The sequence below is a fragment of the Microplitis demolitor genome, chromosome 6, assembly GCF_026212275.2.
Source record: "Microplitis demolitor isolate Queensland-Clemson2020A chromosome 6, iyMicDemo2.1a, whole genome shotgun sequence".
Lineage (NCBI taxonomy): Eukaryota > Metazoa > Arthropoda > Insecta > Hymenoptera > Braconidae > Microplitis > Microplitis demolitor.
Window position 1 is genome coordinate 5,316,297 of NC_068550.1, and position 16,779 is coordinate 5,333,075.

The following is a 16,779-nucleotide window of genomic DNA, read 5'->3' on the forward strand; positions in this document are numbered from 1 at the left end:
AGAGAGAGAGAGAGAGAGAGAGAGAGAGAGAGAGAGAGAGAGAGAGAGAGAGAGAGGAGACCGAGCAGAACAGACTTTCTGGACCACGATAGACTAATATTTTCATAAATTTGATATATTTACCAAGTTCTGGATCGATACGAGTTACCCGAGGTACGACAGACTTAAGAAATTTTAAAAGAATAAATAAATTTTTTCCATAATCTAGATTTATGAGTTTGATGTAATTTACAAATTTCCTCTTCAATAAAAACATTTTTTGGTTAAAAAAAAAAATAGTATTTGTAGTTTTTTCCAATATCTATAAAAATAATGATATTCCAGAAAAAAGCCATCTGTCAGGGATATAAATCTATTTTTTCACACAAATTGAAATAGATCTTGGATACAAAATCTTTTTTTTTACTATTTTTTGAAAGGGGTCCATTGAACCCCTGAATATTTTTTTTTTTAAATTAGCAAAATTACAATGAATTTGTTCGAGATCAAAACAACTAGTACCCAGTGTTTAAAAACCACAAAAAAAAAATGTCGGGTTCGTCGTGCCCCGATCTTCCATATAAATATATATATATCGTCATACAATTTGTTAAGTTGATACTCGCAACGCATGAAGTATAATAATGATTTCATAGTTATTAAAGTCACATACTTTCACCAGAATAAAATTAAGTTACATTCTTCGTTACAAAATCACTGCTTCAATTGATTTATTGTTAATATATTACAATTTTTTTTTTTTTTTTCTATTAAACACTATCATTTAAAAATCACTTGTAATTTAAAAAAAAACTTTCTTTCCTTACAGGCAATCTACCACGACGTGTAGTAATCGAGGAAGATGGCAAGGCGAATTACCATTTTGTGGTAATGATCACTTACGATTTCAACAATACTATCTATTTAGTATTAACTATAATTCTATGGGAAACCAAATATCCTTCAATAAAAATTTTATACTTTTATTTTTTCATTAGGAACAAATGTAGGATTTCGTAAACCAGCGAATCAATCGACAACTGTTCGTGGTGGCGACGCCAGCCACGGTAATGACGGAGATACTGGAACCGAACATGATGGAAAAAGATGTACAGAAACTCAAAATGAACCTAGTCCATGGTGGAAAGTTGACTTATTGAAAGCATATTCTGTAAAAGTTGTTAGAGTTACTACCAGAGGTTGTTGTGGTCATCAACCTCTTCAAGATATTGAAATAAGAGTTGGTAATAGTAGCGCTGAACTACAAAGAAATCCATTGTGTGCTTGGTTCCCTGGAACTATCGGTAATTTTATATATTTTTTTTTTCTTTATAAATACTGAATAGAGGTCATTTTTTTAATAAATACTTGTACTGATTGCCTACTTATCATCTACTAGAGGTAATTGTACGTTTAAATAGTTATTATTTCTCGGAAAATCTGATTATTAATAACAACTATCTGTACTTACAGTTGAAAATTATTGTAATTTTGTAACAAAGTGCTCTGAAATAATTCTAGAGTGGATTTTTAATTGTAACTCAGACTTTTGAAATTTTTAAAAAATTACCCTGCGTGCGGAATGAATTCTGGCGGAATAATTTCGGAAAATATAAATTTATTGTAATCTGTATTTACTCTGATATGAAGTTGAAATATTAAAATGAATTTGTATTTAATAGAAAAAAATTTTGAAGAAATTAAAATAAAATTGTTTTTCAACTGAAAAGTGGCCGAAAAATGGCCGCGAGTTAGGCCTGAAAATAAACCCGAAATAGGGTGACTCAATTTATCGGCAAAATATCAGCCAATTTTCAGCCCGTTTATTATAAATCATAGAATTTCGGCGTATTTTCGGACAACTTTCGCTCTTTTCTAATAAAATTTTATGGCTTCGGCCTGATTTCGGTTAAATTTAGACTTTTTGGCTTTTTTCAGCGTATTTCAGGCCAAATATTTTCACTCGAACTGAATAGTAAAAAAATATAAACCTTAAGAAATTAACATTCAAAGATGCGCCCAAAAACATCGAAAGTTCAAAATTATCGAATGACATTCAAAAATTTTTATTTTGATATAGTTTCAGTGGATTATTTATTTTCGATGCATTAATTACTGTAAAGTGAAAAAAATTTGTCAAAATAAAAAGGAAATTTTACTTTTTCAATATTTTAAGATTTTTTAAATTTTGAAGCGATCTTCGAATGTTGAATTTTTATATATGTTAAATTTATTATTTACAGAGGAAGGCATTACAAAAACATTTATGTGTGCAAGAGCACTTGTAGGTCAATATGTTTTTCTTCAACTAGTCGGTGTAGAAGGAAGTTTGAGTCTTTGTGAAGTAGAAATATTTGCAACAAATGGTGAGTTTGAATTATTATTATTATAATAATACAAATAACACTTGAAAATAAAATAATAAAAGTATTAAATTGGCCTTGATTTTATATCGCTAACCATATGCTCCAACAGAATTCTCCATTGACAGATGTGCCCATGCCGGTACTCCTGCAGACGCTGACATTGCAGCATTTGATTCAACTTGTTATGAGTTTATTGTAACAAAAGGTGGTTCTTTTCAAGACGCAAGAAATTATTGCAAATCGCGGAGTGGCGATCTAGTTCATGGTTTCAAAGTAATTACTTATTTCAGATTGTATATGTAATTATATTGTAATAAGTAATTATATTGTATTATTTATTTAATTGTTTGAATTTCTACTAGGGCATATCATCAACTTTTATACTAAACAATTTAGAAAAACGAAAGGATAAATTAAAAACGCAACTTGTATGGATTGGCGCCCAAAAAGAACCCTCGATAACCGCAAGAACATGGCGATGGGTCGATGGTAAATTTATAATACATTACTAATTATTTATTTATTTTTTTTCCACTCGGATGAAAGATTTTCAGTCAAATAAAAATGTGTAATTTTGAGTTATACGAAATTTTTGACATTTTAGTTTGAAATTTTGTTTATTCATAACCGATTTGTTATTTTTTGACATTATGAAGATAAAAATGTTTGAAGATGTATTTTAATTAATATCACATTGTAAAAATTTGTATTTTCTTATAGAAATCATAAGTAGTATTATTATATGTGAATATTTTTTATTCAAATTTCGAGTCGAAAATGAGAAAAATAAAATTGCAATAAATCTCAAATATTTTTTTGAACTTTTTACAAGGAACGGAATCGATACGCAGATTCAGGTTTCGATTTCCATCTAAAGTAGAAAAATTGAAATTAAATACTGAAGCAAATTTCCATTTTTTAACTTCAAGAAACACAAATTCAAAAAATTAGTAGACTGAACGTGGAGTAAATGCGGAGTGAATAAAATTCATTCTAAAGGGGAGTTTATTATAATTTTTAAACTCCGGTTTGAAGTCAAATTAACTCCTAAAAGAAATTTATTTTAATGTTAAAATTCCGAATCGGATTGAATGCGGATTTTAATAAAATCCAGATCACTCCGAAGTCACTCAGCTGTAAAAACAAACTCCGTATGCAGAGTGATTTTTTCTCAAACTCTGTAACTCCGAGTGACGGAATGACTTCGGATTCAAATAGAATCCATAATTACTCCGAATTCACCTCCATTTTTTGTACACTGTAAATATAGAAAAAAAAAAAAAAAAGAAATACTAAGACCTAATTTCCTGCTATTAATCAAATGAAACGTCTCTTATAATAGATGCATATAGTCCGATACGATGATTCGTGCGTTTGTTGTGAGAATTGGGTCATAACAATTGGGTGTTAGGTAATATTACTTGTAATAGAGTACATCGAACTTTAGAGATTGTATTTATTATCAACGATCCTTGGGGACTGACAATTAACTTATACTCAAAGGTTTCTAATAAAGAACAAAAATAATAATAATATACCTTTCACATATATCAATTATATAACTCATACTTGATAACATACATACATATATATATTATGCTACAGCATTTAATTTAATAGCATTAATTTATTATACGTTAAAAGCCTTTGTAAAAATATATAAATTAATTATCATGTTGCTAATTTATCAGCATATAAATAGATTAGAAAATAATATACTAAAAAATATGTGACAATACACGTACGGCATAAAATAAAATTATTTATTTGAAATGAAACGTGAAAGTAGTTATTGTAATATGCCGGAAGTGGCACCTAAATATATTAGGCACGTTTGACTGAACACTACTCTGTATACATAAAATATATAATTGAGTGAATAACTATTAGTTAGTAAAATTAACATGCTTCAATTACTCGATAAATTAGATAATTCTGAACGTTTTAATTTACTATTTATTATTTTATAATTGAACATTAAATTGTAATTTATAATTATTAATATATTTATTCAGGTGAAATTGTACAAAAACCATCGTGGGGAAAAGATCAACCTAATAATTATAACGGCGAACAAAATTGTGTTGTACTTGATGGAGGTAGAAATTGGCTTTGGAATGATGTTGGATGTAATTTAGATTATTTGCATTGGATTTGTCAAAGTAGTAAGTAGTAATTTATTTAAATTTATTTTTTATCTAAAAGTATTGCAAATAAAACTTATTTACTTATTTTGAATTTTTTTAATAATTCCCGGTATTCATTGGGAATCATAGGGGCGCATAAAAAAAATCCAAAATTATACCGAGAAAAAAAAATGATATTCTTGATCAAAAAATTAATTTATTTAAATAATAATTTTGAAAAAATAATAGTTTAATAATGTAGTAATTATTAATTATTTATTTAGATCCGTCTAGTTGTGGCAGTCCTGATAAATATGAAAACACAACGATTATTGGTACAAAGAAAACAATCGGTTCCACTATTGAATATATATGTCCGGATGGATATATGTTAATTGGTAATAAATCACGTGCGTGTGAAGTAAATGGATTTTGGAGTGGGAAACCTCCCACTTGTAAATATGTTGACTGTGGAACACTTCCGGAGCTCGACAATGGACAAGTTAAATTAGTTAATAAAAGAACTACTTATGGAGCTATCGCTGATTATGTATGTAAAGAAAATTACACGCTTATTGGTGATACCACAAGAAGGTGTGGTGATGGAGGTATTTGGAGTGGACATCAGCCTCAGTGTCTTTGTAGGTTTACTTTATTTATTTATTTTTAAAAAATTTTTTTATTTAATTTTCAACAGTCACATGGGATTCAAATTGCTCATGGAAATTTTGAGCTCAAAATTTCTAAGTCTGATTCATTGAATTTCTAACTTGGAATAGGAATACGAGACCAACAGCCGGATATCTTAGGGAATTTTTAAGGAATAAAAGAAATTTTAATATGCGTAATAATAGATAAGGAATTTAAAAAAAATATATATACCAAAAATAATGGTAAAGACAAAAAAGAGCGGGGAAATCTTGAGAATCACACAGGTGGACATGAATTGAACTCTATATAAATCTAATTTTTTTAATTATTTAGATGCATGTAGTAGAGATGTCCAAATAGTTTGAACTTACAAATTACTTGTAAATTTTTTAATAATTTGAAAGTTTTTTTTCATTAATGACTCAAAATTAGAATATTTTTTCCAGGAATTCAAATTTTTTTCAGAGGTAAATTGAACTCAGGCATGAATCTAAGAGATAATTACTTTTATTTACTTTAAAAAACTAAGCCCGCCATTGAATAAAAATTGAAGATTTGAAAGCCGATTGGAATTTTGAAATTCAAATAGAATAATCCGAAAATTTTATAATAATTCGGATTTATCGATTCTATATCGTGCATTTTTTACCAGATAATTTGTCACAAAATTAAGTTAAAAGTTTCAAAAATTACCAAAGTTATGCTTACATTTTTTTTGTGCAAAAAGTCACTTTTGTGATGTTTTATCATAACTATTTTTTTTTATTCAAAATTTAAATTTACATTAAAAATCAATATTAACTCTTAGGATAATGCCTATAAAATTTCTTGTAAAAATATTGAATAATTCGATTTCTGCAACTGGTTAAAAAGACTAGACTTCTTGTGATCGTTATGATTCGTGCCGGAAGTGTGACTGTTGAGAGTTAAACAAACTATTTTTAAAAAGTTAACTGTTTTGTTGTTATGTTAATTATTAAATTATAATTTTTAGTTGACTGGTGTCCTGAACCACCAGAAATAAATGGTGGGTTGGTAACAAAAACAGGAAAACGTGCCGGTTCAACGGCAACTTATACCTGTCAGAATGGCTTTATTCTTTTCGGAGACAATGTAAGTGTAATTTATTGTATATCTTTTAAATATATAAGTACATTTTACGTTTATCCCACGTTTTAAATTTACTAGTACTGTGTAACTTTAAATTATAGCCAGTGCCACATGGAAAAATAAAAAAAAATATTCTACTAATATTTTATGTGGATGATAGTTAAAAAAGTAATGAAATATTTAAATGACGTTTTTAGGTTCTTACATGTAATGTCGGTGGAGGATGGTCTGGCAAAGCTCCACAATGTAAATTTGTCGATTGTGGTGCACCAGCGCAAATTGAATATGGAGAAGTTAATCTTTTGAACAAAACGACAACCGTTGGTAGTATTGCGATGTACACTTGCCAAGATGATTATTGGCTTGTTGGTAAACCTCGGCATGAATGCACTAGAGATGGAAAATGGAGCCATCAAACTCCTTCATGCGAATGTAAGTCTACTTTTTGAATATATGTTCATTGAGGTGTCATTTCAGTTAAAAAAAAAAAAAGAAAAAATTCCTATGTCAAAATTTTAATTCTTAAGGCCATTCTCAGACACTGCTTCCCTCCCCCCACTTTTAAAAAATTTCAATGACTTTCAATTATAATGATCGTATTAAAATTTTGATGATTAATTAAAAATAAATTAAAGTATTTACAGTTGGTATCAATTAGGAGTTAAACAAAATTTGGAAAATAAATTTCAGTAAAATCTTCATGTCAACTTTATAATTTTGAACTTTTTAAAAGAATTTTTTTTTTTTTTAAGATAAAATTTATTTACTAAATTTTTTATAACTTCTAATTGATAACAACTAAGTAATTTTTTAAAAATCTATATTTCAGTGAAGTTGTAACTGTGCTGTCCTTTTTTCAATTAATACCTTAATTTTTTTTTAAGTAACTAGTAAAAAGTGGGGGAGAGCACTGTCTGAAAATACCCTAAATATAAAAATCTAAAATTAAATTTCAATTTTTTAATTTCAATATGAATAAACTTTTATATTCAGCATCTTAATAACCAACACAATATCATGATTTTATATACCAGACTGACTCAATTTTTTTTATTGTTCAAGTAATTACATGTGAAGAACCCGAAGTGCCAAATGGAAGTTACGTCGTAGGATACGATCTAAATATCCACAGCTCAATAGAATATCATTGCGAAGCCGGTCACCTTCTTAACGGCGAAGCTAGACATATTTGTCAAAAGAACGGTGAATGGTCAGGCCGTGTACCTACTTGTGAATGTAATTATCTATAAATTTTCTGAGTTAATTAGTTTCATTTTTTTTTTTAAATTTATTTATCGTATTTTATATTTTTGTTTTTTGTAAAATTTACTAGACATCGATTGTGGAAAAGTTTTGCCAATATTAAGCGGGACAGTGGAGTATGTTAACGATACAACACATTTAGGAAGTGAAATAACGTATAGTTGTACTAAAAATTATCGATTAAATGGAGTATCCAGGCGTTATTGTCTTGATAATGGACAGTGGAGTGATGCTACACCCAAATGTGAAGGTAAAAAAATGCTACATATTATCAAAAACTTTCTATATAGATGTATATATGTTTATACAATTTGGATAGAAATACGTTGCCCGGAACCAATACTTGCTGAGCATGGAATATTATCTGTTACTGGTAATGACAGAATGTATGGAAGAACATTAATACGTACTGGGACAGTAGAAAATTCAAATACTGGAGCAACATCATATAGAATAGGTGCTTTGGCTAAATACAGATGTGAAAGAGGTTACAAAGTTGTTGGCGAGCCATTATCGACGTGTGAAGATAATGGAAAATGGAGTGGTGAAGTACCACAGTGTATTTGTAAGTTTAAATCTGTTGTTTTTATTAATATTTAGATAAAATAGGAAACTGAAAGACGAAGCAGTGATTCAAAATTTTTGGCAATTTTTAACTTTAGCAGTTCTAATTATTTTACCCGGGTAAAATTATTTGCCCGAAATGAAAATTTTATTGAAAAAGGCCTAAAATTGGTCGAAATCCCGCTGAAGCCATAGAATTTTATCGGAAACAGTCTAACGTCTAATTTTCAGTTAAAATAGATTAATAAACCTGACAATTAATCGTATAGCGGATAGATAAAAAAGGTTAACACAACAAAGGGAGGGTGAGAGTTCTCACTAAATAGCTCGACGTTAGATCCTCTCGAAAGGCCTCATCAGCTATTTTCTATTTATTCATTTCGATGTATTTCTCGACCATTCTTTTATGGGGATGAACATTTACTGGCTTGGGGTAGCGTCTGACGTCAGAAGCTTTGAGTCGCGAGATGCCAAACTTGCAAAAGGCTCCGAAAACTTACAGGAATTGTATTCAACTCATCCGTTTTCAAAATATTTTTTTCGAGCGATTCCCTTATCCCGCATTCCCTATTAATTTTTATAAAAACATGTAACATGTAATAAGGAAATCAAAGTAAAAGTAAAAATGTGAATTTAAAAAATACATAATAAACTTTCATTTTTAGTCGTGGATTGTGGTAAACCCGATAATATTCTCCACGGTGATTACACTTTGACCTCAAACGCAACTTACTATGGTGCAGCAGCACTTTATGCTTGTAATCCGAATTACGAACTCGATGGATTTGCTCGAAGACAGTGTCTCGAAAATGGTACTTGGAGTGCAGAAACGCCAGTTTGTCAAGAAATATTATGCCAAGACCCGGAACAAGTTTCCCCACTTTCAATTCAAGTATCAACTCACAGTATCGGCGGCGTAGCACATTACAGCTGCCCACGGGGTTATTATATGGAAGGCAATGACACAAGAATTTGTTTACAAAATAGCTCTTGGAGTGGATTTATTCCTGCTTGCTATCGTAAGTATTGTTTTTCTTTTTTTTCATATTAATGCTTATAGGTGAATAAATATATAATTATTTTATGTGATTTATAGCAATGGATTGCAAGCAGCCGAGAGCAATTGAAAATGGTAGAGTTATCATTGTAAACGGCTCAACTTTGTATGGTGGAGCTGCGGAGTATCATTGTTTGCCACTATTTGAACGGGTGGGGCCATTCCTCAGGAAGTGCTTGGACACCGGATTGTGGAGCGGTGAAGAACCGAGATGTGAAAGTAATTATTTAAATTTTTAATCATTTTGGGAGATGGGTTAATGTTATCAGATTAGGCTCAAAGTTGGCAAACATTTTTTTCTATTGTATGAATATATTTTTGGCGGGAAGGAACTCAAATTATTTTTTTTTACCCGGGTTGAAAAAACAAAATTTTAAAATTTTAATTTAAGAATTTACTTATTAAACTATTAACATATTTTTATTACAGTGATTTCAAATGAAATAGCAGAAGCTCAAGGTGTTGGTACAAGTGTTGGAATCGGAGCTGGAGTTATTATTTTTATTCTATTAATTCTTGGACTAGTTTACTTAAGACTGTAAGTTTAATTTTTATAGAAATTTATGATTCCATTTATTTATAAATTTTTTTTTTTACCTAACAATTTTCATGATTTTTTACAGACGTAAAGCAACACCAGTAAAAAATACTGAAAATGTTCAAGCAGCCGAAAGAAAAGAGGATCAAAATGCTGCTGTTATGTCTTATTCTAGTTTGAATGATAACACAGCTGGTCGAATGTATGAAAATGTCCCAGAGGACGGTCTTTATGATAGTCCGTACAGCGGGACCGGAAGCACGTATGGGTAAGTTTAAACATGAGAGGAAAAGATTGTTGATTATTTATCAATTATTGATTGTATTTAATAACTAATAAATAATTAAATATTTTTACAGATACAGTGGACAAAATGGGAGGCGAACTTACAATAGATCTGGCCATTACGAAGTAGAACCACCCCCTAGAAATGGTATCACTATTAACGGTGTTACCGTTCGATAATTAAATTTGTAAAAAATAAAATCTATTTAAATTAAATAATTGTTTTTATGGAACAACAAAAAAGTGAATAAAAATTTTAATTATTTATGAACTATTACACCGAAAGATTTAAATAAAAATAAGTGTATATAATTTTAATTTAAAAAAAAAACTAAAGGACGTAATTTATTAGTTTTAAACAAACAATATTTTGATGTTTTTCATAATTATTTTTTCGATCTTTACGGTCGAAATTTGTATTATTATTGTATATATATATAGTGTCTTCGTTATTATTTAGATTTATTATTCATAAATTTGATATTAATTACCGATAAGAAATAAAAAATATTACATTATTTATTTTTTTCTTTGAATTTATTTTCAACCTGCACGATTTTTTTTATTTCCGTTCAAATGATGAGTTTCAATTAATGCCTTTTTATTTAGTCAAAATTAATTATTCTTATAACTTGCGCAGTAAGTTTAAATATTTGAAAAATTAAATATTAAAAATTGGAGAAAACTAAAAATCATACGTCAAAATAAAATGGCGGCGGAATATGATAGAAAAATATTTAAAAAATTAAAAAAAAAAAAAACACTCAAGTGTTTGAACAAACCTTGGTGGAGAAATAATATGCAGAAGGGTATCCTAATACACTTGGAGATTTGATTTAAATTGCTCCAAGTGTATTGCAGCTAAAAAACGTCACTTAACTGCTATTTCCCACCAGACGATGCCAGATGATTTTGCTCAGGAACTTGGAAGTCATCAGCATCAGCAATTCGCAACACTTTTCACTAGCACTGAACACTCAACACTCAACGACACCACAGACACTTTGCACAATTTAAATTCTACAAACACTGGACATTTTAATTAAACAATTATTATGAGCAATAAATTTTATGGACAATTCCGCGAATTAACTGCAATACTGTGTTTCAATTTAAACGTAAAGAAGAATTTGGAATATTACTGCCGTGGTTGATGATACTGACTGTTGCTATTGGACCGCCAGCTGATACAAAGCAATCGATTTTGCGATTCATTCTCCTACCCCCACTTTAATAAAAAATCGAACGTTGAACACAGCAACGCGCAGTAGCGCCATCTTGGCGCGAAATTTCAAAATTGAAATTTAATAATTTTATTAAAATTTACTTGTGTCAATAATTATATTAATGAGACTAAAAAGTATACTTGAAATTTTTTATTTTCATCAATAATTTATTAATTATTCTTATTATTTGCGCGGTAAATTAAAATGTTTGAAAAATAACTTATTAACAATCAGAGAAAAATAAAAAATCGTAAGTCAAAATAGAATAGCAGATTATGATAGAAATATTTAAAATATTGAAGAAAACAATCACGAAAGTAATCTACCGACTAGATTGGTTGATGATAAAAGTTAAGTTATGCGCCCATTGTGTTTTAAAAGTTTTTAGGTTATAAAACAATTGGCAATGAAAAACAAACATATGTCCTTTTGACTTTATATTAGAAAGCTCCCTAAAGTCAAAAGGGCAAATAAAAACACAAGTCTTTTTGAAATTAGGGATGCGATATGAAAAGTGGTTGCAAATATATTTATTTTTGATATTAATTTGTATTTCAAAGTTTATAAGATATTAATTACATTATTTTACTTTATTATGTGATTTGTGATGTTTATAATAAAGTATAATATTACAAAATGATGACTTGGCTCTTGTGTTTACAAACTTTGTCAATTTTTTTTTTATATGATTATTCAAAGTTGCGTTAACCATTAGTCCTTAACGGCCACTTTGTCAAATTATATTCTTTGTTTTCATCATCCAAAAAATGGAGAAAAATCCAATACACAGTTACCCTGGAACCAATAGGAAGTACAAGTATAATCATTGCAACAATGGTAACCTTGCTGTGGATGACACTGTAAAAGAAAAATTTTTTTTTATGTGCCAAAATTTTTTCCATTTTAGAGTTTAACTGTTTTCATAATTCTTCAATAAATATACGACAGTTTTTGTATTTTCTTCAGAAAAATCAAAGCCCAGAAAATCCTGATCTATACTTTATTTATATATATATATTTTTTTTAGTACTTAAATATAATAATTAGATACCCATTTTCCTGGACATTTTCCATTAACTGCTCTGCTAAAGATGACAATCAATGAGAGAATTGATAATAATAGAATTATTTTCGACATTTTATTATTTGATCTGCTACAATATCAAAAATATATTTTATAAACTAGCAAGCTTACGTAGAAAAATATGAAATTTTTTTATAAAGAATTTAAATAAAAAAACTTTAACTACTAATTAATAAAAAAATTTCCGGAGTATTTTTGATCGTTGCTAGGCTATATACTGAACTTGAAATGGACTCCGTTCTAATTTATAGAGTAAGTCTATCATCTGTTTTATCTTCTCGCCTATTTTTTAAAAATCTTTATTGCAACCAATTACATATTGCAAATTTCGATTCCTTGACACTGATCTGTGTCATAGAAGTCAACTGCTGATAGTTGATGTGACAAAAAAATTATGTAAATTATCATTTAGATTTTTCTGATGATTCTTTGAAATGACATCAATGTAAATTCAAAATTGCTGACAAAAGTATCTCATATGGGAAAATATACATCCGGGAATATATGCTGGTAAAATAGCATACATATGACAATACTACACTGTAAAAAATTAAGATTAATAGAAATTAATATTGGAGTGTATGGATTTATTATAAGAATCCATGGGTATCTGGATTTCCATATGGGAACGTCGACATAGAAAACTGTAGGTCCCTGGAGTCCCGTACGAATTTGACAAAAGAATTCGTATACATGGATTTTTATGTCGATCGTCTACTGATACACGCCTATAAAAAAAAAGATTATAATTTCTATAAAAAGCACATGTGAATTAATCCGAAAACGCCATATGGGAACCCACATAGGAATGTAGGCTGGATTCCCATATGGATTTTTTTTCATAGAGTTATTTTAACAATCGAACACTACAATATATTTATTGTGTTTTATGTTTAAATCTAATTATTCTGTTGCTGTCTTACAAGACTGTCTGTAACTGTATTTGATTAAAAATAAAAATAAAATTATTAAGATAAGAACAATTAATTTTTTGTATATAGTCAGTTCTATGCTCATTTCCCCAACATAAATATAAATGTATATCAAAAGATCAAAGATTGCGACATCGCAACAGTAATGGTCTTTATTCGCGTTCAATGCCCATGTATGGTAATGAATCATACGAAAATTTTTTTCCCTTGTATAGAATTCCGCTGAGATTTTAAATTAAAAACTATTAAATTACTTCGATATCAAAACCTTCAATACCAGATTTTAAAACAAAATTTTAATAATAATTACAATTAATATTTTTTTAATTTTTTAATTTATTAAAACGTACAATATTATTGTTGATATGAATAACAATAATATAGATGAGTAATTTGTGCATAGATGTACATATGTGTGGTAATGACCTAAATTAAATAAAGAGCGCGCTTACCGCGCTGTGCTTTCGTATTTTACCGCCAAGCGCCGCTCGTATCGCGGGTGTGGTAGTGAGAGGGGGAATCTGTGGATTGGATCAGTGACGCGAGTGTATCATACAGATTTAGACGTATATATTTTTATATATTTCACTTTACGTCACCTTATTTTATATACAAATGTAAGTATTTTAATTTAATCAGTTCTTTGGTATTTTTTTCATTAATTATTTGAATAATTCAATGAAGTTTTTTTTTTTTGGATAGAAATTTATGGAGATTTTATTTTGCTAAATATTTATGGTGAATTGTGAAAGTAACCGCCATTGTACTTATATATAGTTACAGTTTAGTCCATGATACAAAAAAAAAATAATAATAATAAAAATTCCACCAGTGATTCATTGAAAAATATTTTTAAGACCTTGAAGAAATTGAATTTTTTTTTAATTAAATTTAAAAATTAAAGTTCAATAGTCGGTCTATTTATTTAAATATTTATAGTATTTTGTTATGGTGATTTAATTATGGTGAAATTTTGATGAGTAATTATATAAATTTTGAAAAAATTGTTTGAAGTTAATTGAGTTTTTAAATTAAATCACAAAAATTCATGTGTTTACCCAATGAGTCATTGATGAGCACATTTATGTACTTAATATTTAAATATATCGAAGCAAAACCTCTGAGTTTACTTTCTTTTGTGTTCATTTAAAAGATCGTTAAGTAATTCGTTGAAAAAATTTGTGATAAATTTTTGGTTTGTAGTTGGATAAAATTGTGGAAATAATGAACGGCCGACAGTTTTTTTGTTTTATTATTAATAGAAGAAAATTTAAAAAGGGTGAAAAACTTCATGAGCTATTTTTAGTCTTTTAAAAATAAAAAGAAAGGAGCGGAACCTGATTGGAAACTTTTTTTTTTACATTTTGTGGACAAACAAAAATTTTAGAAAATAAAATTCTAAAAATGGATTTAAAAAACGTTGAGAGAAAAGTAAAAACTTGTCGGAAATGGAGTGAAAAAATTTAACAGATAAAAAAATGTCTAAAAATTTTTAGGAGACATCTGACAGTTTATGTTTTAAAAAAAATTACTCGTGATTAGTAAAAAATTTTAAAAAATATTCCCTATATGAAAAAGATTTTTCAGTTTTTTTCCATAAATATTTTATTTATTAAAAAATTGTTGGACGTTTGCTATTTTCTGTATCATATAAAAAATATAATTTAAGTAATGGAACAAATATAGACGTTTGTGCAAGTCAGCAAATTTTACTAAATTGGTGATACATCAAAATTCATAAAACTAATCGACTTGAAAAATTTTATTTTTATTAAAATTATCAAGTAATTTTATCTGAAAAAATTCAAAAATAATTTTTCAGTTTTCGTTTTTTCAAAAAAATATTTTAATGTTGTAACCTAAAATTTGTTGACGTTTTCAGCCACTTGCCGCTGACATTAAATATTAGTTTTGATCATATATTTAAAAATATCAGCGAATAATCTGTAATTTTTTATATAAAAGAAAACAACAATAAACATTTATGATTTGTTATTAATTAAAATATTATTATTTTCAGAAAATGTCTGCCAGAAAAACAGCCGGTCGTCGTGCAACGACAAAAAAACGTGCTCAGCGTGCAACATCAAATGTATTTGCAATGTTCGACCAGGCTCAAATTGCTGAATTTAAAGAAGCATTTAATATGATTGATCATAATCATGATGGATTTATTGACAAAGAAGATCTTCATGATATGCTTGCATCTTTAGGTAATAATTAATCCTTATTTCAACAAATAATGCATTAAACTTTGATAGATTTCTATAAAAGACAGTAAAAATTAAAATAATGATACTTTTAAACAGGAAAAAGTCCTACTGATGAATATCTTGAAGGCATGATGAATGAAGCACCTGGACCTATTAATTTTACAATGTTTTTAACATTATTTGGTGAAAGACTTCAGGGAACAGACCCAGAAGATGTTATTAAAAATGCATTTGGCTGTTTTGATGAAGAAAACAATGGACATATTAATGAAGAACGTCTTCGTGAGCTTCTAACAACAATGGGAGATCGGTAAATTATTTTTATAAATTTATTTATAGGGTAGATATGGGTATTATAGACACAGAAAATTTTCTCATGTTCTAACCTATACAAATAGGGAAGTACTCGATCACTTCATGTATTTGAACTTACTGCCCTTTTTCTAAGTACGGTAGAATAGACACGTATAACTTTTGTACCTGCGGTAATACATGAATTTGAAAATTTAAAAAAAAAGTTCTTTACTAATTAAAATATTATTTTATCACATCGCTAATTTTTTTAAAAGTTTACGATAAATTGAACATCATAAATAAAAAAATTAGTACTATGTCTTCTAGCCTGAGATTCAAAACGGCTGTAATACACACACTTACCCTAGTTCTTTAATGCTTCTTTTTTTTATTGTTATCAATTTACTAAATATTTTATTTATCTCTTCAGGTTCACCGATGACGATGTTGATGAAATGTACCGTGAAGCCCCGATAAAAGGATCAATGTTTGATTACATTGAGTTCACTAGGATTCTGAAACACGGAGCAAAAGACAAGGATGAACAGTAAAAATATAAAAATAATAATTCAAGATATTAACTATTTATCTTTTTAACTTTTTTTCAAGTATTTATGAATTGATAACTATTTCCATGAGTTTAAACTCTGATCATATGATTTTAATGTGAAAAAACACGTATGCAAAAAAAAACGCTTACGTAATTTTGTTACTTAATTTTCAGAATTTAAAATGCATTTTTTGTTTCTTTACTTTCTTTATTACTCTAGTGTTTAAAGAAATGAGTATTTAATCTATTCCAGAAATTTTTTTTTACGCAATGTAATGCCATAATTTTTCTTATTAATTTTAATTATTAATATAGATCATTTAATTCGATTAACGTATACTATTGTAAATTATACATATATATTATATATTATATATCTAGCTGTCATATAATTGGCATTTGTATTTTAATACATCAAAAAAATATCAAGACTAAATTTATTTTTTGTGTATATTATTCAATTTATTTCCATTATTAATTTTATTTTTAAAAAACTTATAACGGGTTATAAATTTTCATATTTATTATTTTTTTCATTGCT

At 28.1% G+C, this 16,779-nt stretch overlaps 2 protein-coding genes across 3 annotated transcripts in view; both read left to right on the forward strand.

Moving 5' to 3' along the window:
• Positions 1-10,388, forward strand: part of LOC103577592 (sushi, von Willebrand factor type A, EGF and pentraxin domain-containing protein 1) — a 35,762-nt gene extending 25,374 nt beyond the window's left edge. Inside the window, exons 3-19 of one of the 2 annotated variants that reach the window (XM_008558297.2) lie at positions 809-867; positions 978-1,283; positions 2,223-2,345; positions 2,455-2,618; positions 2,708-2,834; positions 4,361-4,510; positions 4,756-5,112; positions 6,117-6,235; positions 6,430-6,664; positions 7,295-7,468; positions 7,566-7,745; positions 7,815-8,060; positions 8,725-9,078; positions 9,156-9,335; positions 9,546-9,654; positions 9,740-9,922; positions 10,014-10,387. In XM_008558297.2, coding sequence (XP_008556519.1) covers positions 809-867; positions 978-1,283; positions 2,223-2,345; positions 2,455-2,618; positions 2,708-2,834; positions 4,361-4,510; positions 4,756-5,112; positions 6,117-6,235; positions 6,430-6,664; positions 7,295-7,468; positions 7,566-7,745; positions 7,815-8,060; positions 8,725-9,078; positions 9,156-9,335; positions 9,546-9,654; positions 9,740-9,922; positions 10,014-10,119 — 3,172 coding nt within the window. In that variant the 3' untranslated portion in view covers positions 10,120-10,387. Of the gene's footprint in view, positions 1-808; positions 868-977; positions 1,284-2,222; positions 2,346-2,454; positions 2,619-2,707; positions 2,835-4,360; positions 4,511-4,755; positions 5,113-6,116; positions 6,236-6,429; positions 6,665-7,294; positions 7,469-7,565; positions 7,746-7,814; positions 8,061-8,724; positions 9,079-9,155; positions 9,336-9,545; positions 9,655-9,739; positions 9,923-10,013 lie in introns of both variants that reach the window. The other variant, XM_008558298.3, reaches the window with a different exon arrangement.
• Positions 10,389-13,689: 3,301 nt separating this feature from the next.
• Positions 13,690-16,678, forward strand: LOC103577593 (myosin regulatory light chain sqh). The gene is made up of 4 exons (XM_008558299.2): positions 13,690-13,798; positions 15,202-15,394; positions 15,491-15,704; positions 16,119-16,678. The coding sequence occupies exons 2-4, from the start codon at positions 15,205-15,207 to the stop codon at positions 16,237-16,239; spliced, it is 525 nt and encodes a 174-aa protein (XP_008556521.1). The 5' UTR covers positions 13,690-13,798; positions 15,202-15,204; the 3' UTR covers positions 16,240-16,678.
• The last annotated feature ends 101 nt before the right edge of the window (positions 16,679-16,779 follow it).